The sequence below is a fragment of the Kuraishia capsulata genome, genomic scaffold (assembly GCF_000576695.1).
Source record: "Kuraishia capsulata CBS 1993 genomic scaffold, Kuraishia_capsulata_scaffold_5, whole genome shotgun sequence".
Classification (NCBI taxonomy): Eukaryota; Fungi; Ascomycota; class Pichiomycetes; order Pichiales; family Pichiaceae; genus Kuraishia; species Kuraishia capsulata.
The window spans coordinates 329,004-339,739 of record NW_019172954.1 but is presented as its reverse complement, the minus strand read 5'-3'; the positions used below and the strand labels follow the sequence as shown (position 1 = coordinate 339,739).

The window sequence follows — 10,736 nt, the reverse complement described above, 5'->3', positions numbered from 1 at the left end:
GCACTGGTCTTATATACTAGACGACCCACTCGGCTGTGGCAACTCGGACAATTGGTAAGCATTCCTCGGACAAACCAAACCGGACTTGGAAGTTTAAGCCCCGCTCCGCAAACTCCATTTTATTTGCAATTTTGTGGCAATTGATATTTGAGATATATTTGGCACTTCTAGTTTGGAATTGGCCCAAAAACTGCTTTTAGTGGGGTTTCGTCATGCAGGCTTTGCATGGGGGACGCATTAGGGGACATTCTGGTCGAGCACGATACCGCTTGCAACGCTACAACAGTTCTAATAAATCAATATATTCAAGTGAATCATTGTGCTTATATGTGAATAATCTCTGTGTCTCTATCATTCCTTTTTAGACTTGGACGCCGTCTTGTGTGCCTCCTCCTCTTCATCATCATTCTCAAGCTCGTCTTCTAGTGCAAAAGAACTCCCTTCAAGCTCTCGATATCCTGGCGGCGGCGAGGTTATTGATGCCTGTTCGATTTTTTGCTGCTCTCGCTCTAGATCAAACTCAATCGCATCATCTTGTGGAAAGTCGAACTCATCCTCTGTAGGCGTTGGCTTCTTGACCTTTGCCGAATCGTACCTGTTTGAGTCGTCGAAAGGATTCACAGAAGAACGGCCCAATCCTGCACTCTCAAGACTGTCCAAATCGTCGAACTCAAACTCATTTCCAAACTGACTGGGGTCTCCAGATACAACCGGTGGCTGTTCAGACGATTCCTCGTCAATCACGTTGCTGGGTACCTGGTCACTGAGGGCTAACAAATAAGAAGTATCAGTCGGTCTCCAGATAATGGCAATACCAATGAACACCATGAAGTACAGGCACGAGGGCCAGAAGTCAGTCAAGACGTTGTTGAATTTCCAAAATTTCTCGATCGAGTCCGTAAGTGAGTCATTGAAGACCAGAATGATCGAAATGACAAAGGCAAAGATCAGAAGCAATAAAGAGGCAAAGATCAGCCTGAAAAGCTTCTGGTACATCTTCAGCTTCACGATTTGTTTGTTTTCAGCCAACAGTTTCACGGTCTTGGAAAGACTCGACAGGATCAAAAAGTAGAAGGCCACCAGAGTGAAAGCATATGGAATGGCCGTAAGCAGAACCAACCACGAGCCAGCGCCAGCGCTGCTATCTTCGCCAGTAGCACCAGAGTTCGGTTGGGATTGAGTGCTGAGGTATGAGTATGTGATGAAACCAACACCGAAAATGAAATGACAACCAGCCAGAATCTTTACCTTCAACATGAGCTTCTTGTTTAGCTTAGGATAGACAACACCGTAGCCAAGGGCAATGATCAGTAGCAAAAACAGTGAAAACGAGGTCTTGAATGAGCTCAGCAAGGAAACGAAAAACACGTAGAAGCTGATGGCACCCGGCAACGGATACTTCCTGTTGTTGTTCTGGACATCAAAAAGCGACCACGTGAAGATGCTCTCCACAGTCAGGAACACAAAGAACCCAGCCAGGTACTTTTGCAAAAGCAAAAGCTCGGATCTGTGTTTGAACACTTGGAACAGATACACACAAAGACACACAGCATAAACAATAGAAAGCAAGCCATACAACGGCAGCTTTGGGATATCGGCAGCGGGGAGACTTCCGAATGCGTTTTGGAAGTTCACCAGCACTTTGAAGGTGTTTTTGGAGCTACCGAAGTCCTGCGGAGACAAGCAAGCCACGCAGTAGTAACCGGTCCTTGCGATCTTGTACTGCAAACCGTTATCACCATAAGTAGTAAGCACAGTCGATAAAACTTCCGCCTTGGTGGTAACATTTTTGTTGACAATGAATTGATACAGTTCGCTACTGTCACACAATCCTTTAGCTACCAGCTCTTCCGAGCACACGTAGTGCTTAGAAGTCTCCGACACCTGTACTCCCAATCCATCAATATCGCTGTATTCAAAGATGACAATTGAGATCGATGAATTGCCATTCTCATCCTTTGTAAGGAAATACTCCAAATCCACCTTGATGTAGGGCTCGATGTTCCCACCCCAGTCCTGTTTGCTGTACATACCAGTGCAGAACTGGGGAGACTCGTTTGTCACCATTGCCTTCTGGGCAAGCGCCACTGAAGCCAAGCCAAGCACTAAAAACAAACCTTTGAAACTTCGCATCTTGGTTCTGAATGTGGAAGAGAGACACTACCTTGTCAAAGGAACCGATCCTCAATACACCGTGTGAGGTACCAGTCTTGGATCGGTCGTGCATAGCAGAATTCAACCTGTTCGTTCAGTGGGCTCAGCAAAATCCGGTTTTTCGGGTTTTCGGATTTCGTATTTCGGATTTTTACCGAGGGTGGGGTCTGTTTTTCGGTAATGTCATCATGTGGCCAAATTTTTGTCCGCACGCGTCCTTGGACGCGTAGGGTTTGCGACTCACCTGATGTTGTAGTTCTATATATATCATTCAAAACAGCTTTATAACATCTCTTTGTGAATCTGTACTACAAGTCTTTTGATTAGGGCACAATTTTCCAATCAGCCATACTGTATGACAACTACGTCTGTTCTGTACGCTGTATATTTGAGGCGTATATCATCCAATTCCCGAAAACCGAAAATCTTGAGAACCATTTTCGGTTTCGGGTTATTTCCGGGAAAAACCGGAAGGATTTCTGCCGAGCCCGACGTTCACTTTTTTGGGTTGGGTAAGGCACCAGATAGGTTCATTGCAGCGGCGCCGTGACGACAAGATTTGCAAGGACACGACTCTGGAAGAATGTTCAATGAACAAAGTGCGAAGATATCATTGTTTTCTTTCAGAACAAAGACCAGTAGCTGCTTAACCTGTTACACAAATGTTGACTGCATGGAAAAGGATTTCTAAGGTGCCGCGCTTACCCGGACTTGCCCGGGGTGCGGCCACCTCAAGCTACAACGCCCCAAGGATGTTGAGAAAGTATCCATTGAAGAAGAAGATAGCTGGCTACAGCGTGGAGAGGGTATTGCCAGTTCCGGAGTTGTCTCTAACCGCTGTTGATCTTGTTCATGATAGAACAGGAGCACGCCATCTTCATATTGACCGAAATGATAAGAACAACGTTTTCAGTATTATTTTCAAGACCAATCCTCCAGACCATACGGGAGTGCCGCACATACTGGAACACACGACGTTATGTGGGTCTGATAAGTTTCCAGTGCGTGATCCTTTCTTCAAAATGTTGAACAGAAGCTTGTCGAATTTCATGAATGCTATGACCGCCCATGATTATACGTACTATCCATTTGCCACCACGAACTCTACGGACTTCTACAACTTGATGGACGTTTATTTGGACGCCACGCTGAACCCAACTTTGGCCGAAGAAGATTTCTTTCAAGAGGGATGGAGACTGGAGAATGAGGATATAAAGGACAAGGACTCGCCTTTGATCTTCAAGGGTGTGGTATACAACGAGATGAAGGGTCAGATGTCAGACCCGTTCTACTACTTCTGGATCAGATTCCAAGAGTCGATTTACCCTTCATTACAAAACTCAGGAGGTGACCCAGCTCACATCACGTCTTTGCAATATCCTGACCTGGTTGATTTCCACTCAACGAATTACCATCCTTCTAACTCCAGGACTTTCACGTATGGTGACATGCCTTTGTCCAGGCATCTCGAAACGATCAATGAAAGATTCGTGCACTTTGGCAAAAGACACAAGCGGAGCCTGATAAGACAACCTATTACACTCGATTCTGGAAACAAGGTTGTTGAACTGGAAGGTCCTGTGGATCCAATGATTCCTATAGAGACTCAATGGAAGACGTCGTTGACGTGGTTTGCTGGTTCTCCCAAAGATGTGTACGAGACTTTCAAACTGAGGGTGCTCAACAACTTACTTTCAGATGGTCACTCTGCTCCGTTATACGTCAAACTGGTGGAATCCAATCTAGTCACTGATTTCTCTGTGAACAGCGGTATGGAGTCCATGCCTGCTGTGAATATCTTTACTATTGGGGCGCAAGGAATGACAAAAGAGGTTTCTGGCAATTTCGAAGAGATTGTGACGAATATTTTGAAAGAGGCTTGCGATGAAGGATTCCCCAAGGATAAAGTCCAAGCCATCATCAATCAGATCGAGCTGGGACGCAAGGTGGAGAGTTCCTCATTTGGTTTGGGATTACTCAACTCAGTGATTTCCGGGTGGGTCGATGAGGTTGATCCACTAGAGATGATGGAGTGGAAGGAGACAATGTCCAAATTCATTGCAGAGTACGATTCTAGGGGAGACAAGATATTCACGGAACTGATTGAACGTCATTTTTTAAATGGTAACCACTTCAAGTTCACGATGACCCCAAACCCTGATTTTGAGGCTAAAATAGCCCAAGAAGAACAAAAGCGTCTTACCAGCATGGTGGAAAAATTAACGCCAGAAGATAAACAAATAATCTTCACAAGAGGAAGCACTCTCGCTTCGAAGCAGGAAGAAGAACAAGATTTGTCATGTTTGCCAAGTTTGAGCATTTCTGACATTTCAAGAGATGGGAATGCTGTGGACTTGAAAGAGTCTGCCTTGGGAACTGATTCTAGACTTTTCGCTAGAGTTTCAAGCAAGTCTAATGGCTTGACCTACTTCAGGGCCACGAAGACCATAGATTCTGAGATTCCAATTTCGTTGCTTTCATACTTGCCCCTGTTCACAGATTGTTTGACTAGTTTGGGAACCACGACCGAGTCCATGGCCGCATTAGAGGATCAAATCAAACTGCACACAGGAGGACTACAAGCTTCTGTGTTTGTATCAAACACCCCTGATAACATCGTCGATCCAGTGCTGAAACTGGCAATTTCTGGTGTTTCCCTTGACAACAAATTCGAAAAAGTTATTGGCCTTTGGGAGAGATTGCTAAAGGAGACAAATTTTGATAACACTGACAAGTTGTCTACCTTGATAAAATCCTTGAGTGCCGATAATGTGAGCTCGATTGTGAGTAATGGCCACGGGTATGCAAAGTCGTATGGTACTTCATTCATCTCTCCAGTAGCATTGATTGATGATCATCTCAGCGGCATTCGCCAGGTCCAATTTTTGAAACAATTAGGAGAGTGGAACTCCAAAGGAGAGTTACAGACCAAGGTGATTCCACAGTTGAAAAAGATCCAAGAGATATTGATGAGCGGAACCCAGAACTACAGGTTCGCGCTTACCTGTAATCGTGAGTCTTTAGATTCGCAAGTTGCACAACTTGAGAAATTTGTCGGTGGATTATCCCAGAATGGATATGCTTCTTTGGGAAGTGAGAGTCTCGTAAGGGACATTAAGTTACCTTTTGTTACTGATGGAGTTTATAGGGCCGGAGTCAAGTTACCGAGTCAGGTCTCCTTTGCATCCAAGTCTCTAAGCACTGGCTTATCCTATACAGATAATGGTGGTGCAGCTTTACAGGTGATGACGCAGCTCTTGAATTTCAAGAGACTGCACACAGAAGTCAGGGAGAAGGGGGGCGCATATGGTGGCGGAAGTCAATTCAGCGCGCTCAACGGAATATTCAGTTTCTACTCATACCGAGACCCCAAACCTTTGAATTCACTTTCAGTGTTCGCCAAATCGGGCGAGTGGATGATAGATTCGATCGAAAGTGTTACCGAAGAGGATTTGGACCGTTCCAAACTAACTATATTCCAGAAAGTGGATTCCCCCTTGAGTGTCAAAGAAGAGGGTATGATGGAGTTCTTACATGGGATTGATAATGACACGAGACAGCAAAGAAGGGATCAACTCCTGGAAGTTGAAATCGAGGATATAAGAGAATCTGCTCAAACGTATCTAGTCGGTCAAGAGGGAGGAAGCGAGATAATTCTTGGAGACACTGGAGAGTTGCCCTCTGACTTTGAGACCCTGGATCTGTCGCAGTAAACCAGAGACGGATGCAATGTCAAGACTTTCCCATCCTGAGCAATCATAGCGGCTTTAACTCGTGGCTGGTATATTCTTTTTGGCATGTCGTATTCTCTTTTGGGAGAATGTTCGATAAGCTTTTGATTGTACCGACACCGCCCCCTATAGCTGTGAATGCATATATTCGCGCCGAATGAAACACAATCGCCGGCTTGAGCTGACAACGCATTGATGCGTTCGAACGGATTTGAACATCTTGCTCTCCTCTTGGGCTGCCCATCCTGGAACTTGTATGTAATTGGCCATCTTGAAAATGTATATAGAATGTAATATCCTGTAGTGACTGCATTTTTTGAAAATTGTCAGAAGACTTGGGTGTCTCGATCGGCCTTTTAGACTGCAACACTTCGCTTCCCTGCATGCAAACCAAATCCGGCGAAAATATCGGCAGTTGACACAGTGCTAGAAGCACTTGAATATTGAATTGGGTCCCGCCGACATAGTCTCCAGGGCCACCGACTGCATATGCGATCCAGCTTCGGTGAACAGAATTGATGCTAGGGAGGTCCGAATTCGACAGTGACCGTACACACATGTAAAAAACCAGTGACATTGTTTTTTATTTGAAATTTAGCCCTCTCTACATGGCGAGAGAGGCGGAATTCAAGCAAGATTGACAGTCACAAATTATATGCGTTAACTCGTGGCATCGGACAATACATCGTAAATCCAACACTGTAAAGCACAACTCAGAGTGACTTAGAGTAACTCAGAGTAACTCAAAGCGGTATGGCATAAAGACCGCATGCAGAGTAAGAGGTTTAGCCTATCGGCATAGTATGCCAGGAAAGTGTTGTTGTTCACTTGTGCTTTCCGCCTTGAAAATCTGGTGCTTTTGAAATTCCCATTTAAGTCTACTTCTGCTTATATAATGAAGAACCGGGAATGTCCCACTTCTGCGGAATATGCATGCAAATGTGAAAAGATGCATCTTGAGTTCCATACAAAGTTCTCCGCCTGAGTCCATGCCTGTTATAAAATTTCAGGTAATAGCAGATCTACAAATCTTAACCCTATCGAATCACAAGATCTACTGGCACATGTGCCCAGAGATTCGAATCTCTAGATCTTTGGTTATATCTCTGTACACACAGGGTCATAAACAGAGACAACCACAAGTGAATATATGCGTGGGGGGAGGGGGGACGAGAATAAAACGAGGTCGCTGTTCGAAGATGATGAAGGCGGCGGTGTATGCCGATTAGCATAATAGGAACAATAGAGCGTAAGTGACTCGTTTATACAGTCTTGCGTTACCCGCCGTAACGATCAGGGTCTGCCAGGTTGCAGCCTGCCGAAGAAACCTGGCCCGCAAATGGGTGGGTCATATTTAGCCCTCTTCAGCTCAAACCCTAGTTGGGAGGCACTTATTACCAGATACGGTTTACAAAGGTAGACATATTAACAACCGGCATCGGATTCAAATAAGCTCAATGACAAAATCAGAGATCTGATGTGCTTGCGTAAGCTTCCTCATTCGTAACACCCGCAGTTGGAATTGCTGCCTCGGGGGAACTTGGAAAAGCAGAGAGCAAGAGCAAGAGCTGGAGCTGGAGCTGGAGTGAGTCTCTGGACCGAGCTGGGACGGTTTATTTAACCAGGCCAGTTCTGGTCTAATAAAAGCCGGGATCTATCAAAGATTTGATAGGGGGGGGGGGACCAAACCGCCTAATTTTCAGCTTTATCAACTTACCTAACCTGCCATACCTGCTGCCAACTGAGCAAGGGCGTCATATCGTAAAAAGCCGGGACCAATACTGTGGTGCTGCTTCCCAAAACAGGCGATAAGTCTCGACTTCCGGGATGAAATTTCGGGTTTGCCATACAGCTGTGACCAAATGTGGCACGTAAATGGAGACCAAGACCTATACCGAACCGGCGTTACTTAGGCGATAGCATTGATGGTTCCGTATACCAACATCAAATCCGGGTCACAGAACGAAAACTGTACTAGGGCGGTCGGTTATGGTTTGCCGAGATGATAGAAGAGCTAGCTTTTGAACAAAACAGAAATTTGTCAAAATGCAATTGAAACGAAGTCTCTCTGCGTGAAAGGAGGGGCCATCGGGGCGTCCTGATTTTTCTATACAGTGTAGTGTAACGTGAAATATTCCGTGCTTGAGTAGGTGCATAAAATGACGCCTCTGAATTTCATCGTACATCCCTCCAGAGGAAGCAGTCGAAATGGCCAAATCTGGAAGAATTAGAATACGTCTGCAGCAATAAAGGTATTATTCTGGAAATTACTTGCCCAGAATTCAGGTTTAATGAATCTCGGGAAAGCCATTCAGCTAAGCCTTAACGTAACTGCTGAAGGCTTCATTAGATCATGCGTTACATATCCGGGCACACCCGTTCCATCCAAGGGCACGCATGTGGCTGTTTTTTCAACCTCATCCGACCCGTGGACATGGAGAAGGCGGGGAAACACGGTCTGAAAGGGCGGCCTTTCGTGCCGACCACGTAGGCTGCCCGCCCACATTCGCCTTTCATTTTGTATTTTCTCTTGCATGCATCCGCTCAGAATTTGGCTTTTTAACTCCTAATCGAGGCTGTTTTTTATTGTGAGCCACATATCACTTATGCAAGGCCGTCATCTTGTTATTGTCTCAACCTTTTAAAAGAAACCTGATCTAAACCATTCTCTGCGATAGGTTTGACTCCAACAACAGAGATTGAGGCTTTATTTACTGTATTTCCTTTTATCCTGGGTTAAAAACAGTAGGTGATGCGATTTCGTACATGTAATATGGGGAATATCTGTTTGGAATAGCCTCAGTGATATCTCCGTCGACCTCTACCGCTCGGGCTTACCTCGCAGTGACCAACGAGGCAACAGCTCTCAAGTCCGAGTTACGCACCAAGAGTGGATACTCCCACGTATGACCGGCAATAGGTATCTATACAATCGGCCCATTTTGTCCTTCGCTTACGTGAATTTCGCTTTACCCTTTTGTGCGTTGTTCGCTACCGGAAGTAAATTGAAACGCATTAGTCTGCAGGCAGACACCCTTCCCTATACAGACTGTAAAGCTGCCACCTGCCGGGGTGAGGTCGCAAACTTTGTGTGTACTCTAGAAATTGCCCATGTCACGGACAAATTCGAAAAGGAAAATTGAAAGGTGACATAATTGCAAATACCATATCCCTCAAAATTCACCTTTAGCTTTGCCGAACAATTGTCACTGAAGCCGCACGTTAGCAGCACAACTACCTCTAGATACAGTAGGTCTCAACGTAAAAGCAACAAATATCTCCATGGACTCAGCGTAATCAGATCCATCTGGATACGTGAGTTCTGTCGGACAATCTCTTAGACTGAACCGAGATCTGAAAGCTAGAGGTTGCAAATCCAGAGGGATGCATTGCATGGGATTGCATGCGTTCTGCACATTATAGTCAAAACTCGCCTCAGACACGTACACGCAATGCGTTCTGTGAATATCTGTCGGACATACCAGCTTGAACGAAGCATCTGGCCATCACATTTGCATTTGTTCACTTATGTTTGTTGCTGAGCAGGAAGAGAAGCAGACCGATAAAGTACCCGTGTAGGCTTCATAGTGATAATGATTAAAACCTAGGCCTCTCGTCCTTTTTTCAAAAAGCATCTGCGACCTTTTCTTCTAGAATTCCTTTCAAGGCTCTTTTCTACCTTACCTTATCTCTCTTATACCCAAAGGTAAAGAAAAAGTTGCGCTCTTGAATCCAGAATGATTGTTCTCAGACCTTTTCTGGCATTCTTGTTCTTTGTCAATTTGGCAGCAGCAGTTACCGCTGGCGGCAGCTGTGGTGCTCTTCTTGCCTGTGACGGAGGACTGAGTTGTGTGTCACTTGGTCTTCTATCCTCAACCTGTTCTAATACTGGTACTACAGTACAGACTAGTACTATCACTACCACCTCCTCAACTTCCGCAACCTCCACTTCGGAAGGTGTGGTTTCTGTTTCAGGCCTAGTCACTTACACGCTTGACCTGCCAGTCGGAGCTATATGTGACGACCTTTTGTTGTTCTGTGCATCTACCCTGAGTTGTGACACCCTGCTAGTTCACGGTCTGTGCGTCACCACCGACTCTGCTACAGCCACTGAATCAAGCACCGTTGTGTCGACAGGAACAGGAACTAGCACTGGCACCAGCACAGTGCCCACTACTACTAGTCCTGTTGCCAGTACTGCCTCCAGTACATCTGCTTCCACCAGCGCCACAGGTTCAATTGCTCTTGGACTCGCTTGTAACACAGACACTTTGCTGTGTGCTTCTGGATTGACCTGTGACACTTCTTTGTTGGTACCAGTTTGTGTCGCTGACACAACCTCGTCAACTGCAGTTGCTTCCATCACCTCCGTTGCCGCAACAACATCGGCTGCAGGAACCATTAGTGTATCCGATGGAACAACTTATACTGTGGGACTCCCACTTGGCTATATCTGTGATGACATCCTGTTGTTCTGTGCATCGTCATTGACGTGTGATACTCTACTGCTTGTTCACGGTACATGTGCCACTGTTGGAAGTGAAACAGGAACCAGCAGTGTAATCGCGACTGGATCCAGTTCTGTCGTCAGTGCATCTGTTACAGGTGTGAGTATCACTACCGGCACCGCCTCTAGTACATCTGCTTCCACCAGCGCCACAGGTTCAATTGCTCTTGGACTCGCTTGTAACACAGACACTTTGCTGTGTGCTTCTGGATTGACCTGTGACACTTCTTTGTTGGTACCAGTTTGTGTCGCTGACACAACCACTGCAAGTGTTACCTCAAGCTCCAAAACCAGTACCTCTGTTTCCACCAGTGCGACAGGTTCAATTGCTCTTGGACTCGCTT

At 45.7% G+C, this 10,736-nt stretch overlaps 4 protein-coding genes across 4 annotated transcripts; 1 reads left to right on the top strand and 3 right to left on the bottom strand.

Moving 5' to 3' along the window:
• Nucleotides 1-351: 351 nt before the first annotated feature.
• Nucleotides 352-2,133, bottom strand: KUCA_T00004163001 (uncharacterized protein; the record flags this gene model as incomplete). Its single annotated transcript, XM_022600868.1, has 1 exon — nt 352-2,133. One exon carries the CDS (start codon nt 2,131-2,133, stop codon nt 352-354), a length of 1,782 nt encoding a protein of 593 aa, XP_022460171.1.
• A 683-nt stretch (nt 2,134-2,816) lies between these two features.
• KUCA_T00004162001 (uncharacterized protein) lies at nt 2,817-5,867 on the top strand (the record flags this gene model as incomplete). Its single annotated transcript, XM_022600867.1, has 1 exon — nt 2,817-5,867. One exon carries the CDS (start codon nt 2,817-2,819, stop codon nt 5,865-5,867), a length of 3,051 nt encoding a protein of 1,016 aa, XP_022460170.1.
• A 43-nt stretch (nt 5,868-5,910) lies between these two features.
• KUCA_T00004161001 (uncharacterized protein) lies at nt 5,911-6,462 on the bottom strand (the record flags this gene model as incomplete). The annotated part of the gene is made up of 1 exon (XM_022600866.1): nt 5,911-6,462. One exon carries the CDS (start codon nt 6,460-6,462, stop codon nt 5,911-5,913), a length of 552 nt encoding a protein of 183 aa, XP_022460169.1.
• Nucleotides 6,463-9,957: 3,495 nt separating this feature from the next.
• On the bottom strand, nt 9,958-10,287 carry KUCA_T00004160001 (uncharacterized protein; the record flags this gene model as incomplete). The annotated part of the gene is made up of 1 exon (XM_022600865.1): nt 9,958-10,287. The coding sequence occupies one exon, from the start codon at nt 10,285-10,287 to the stop codon at nt 9,958-9,960; it is 330 nt and encodes a 109-aa protein (XP_022460168.1).
• Between the last annotated feature and the right edge of the window lie 449 nt (nt 10,288-10,736).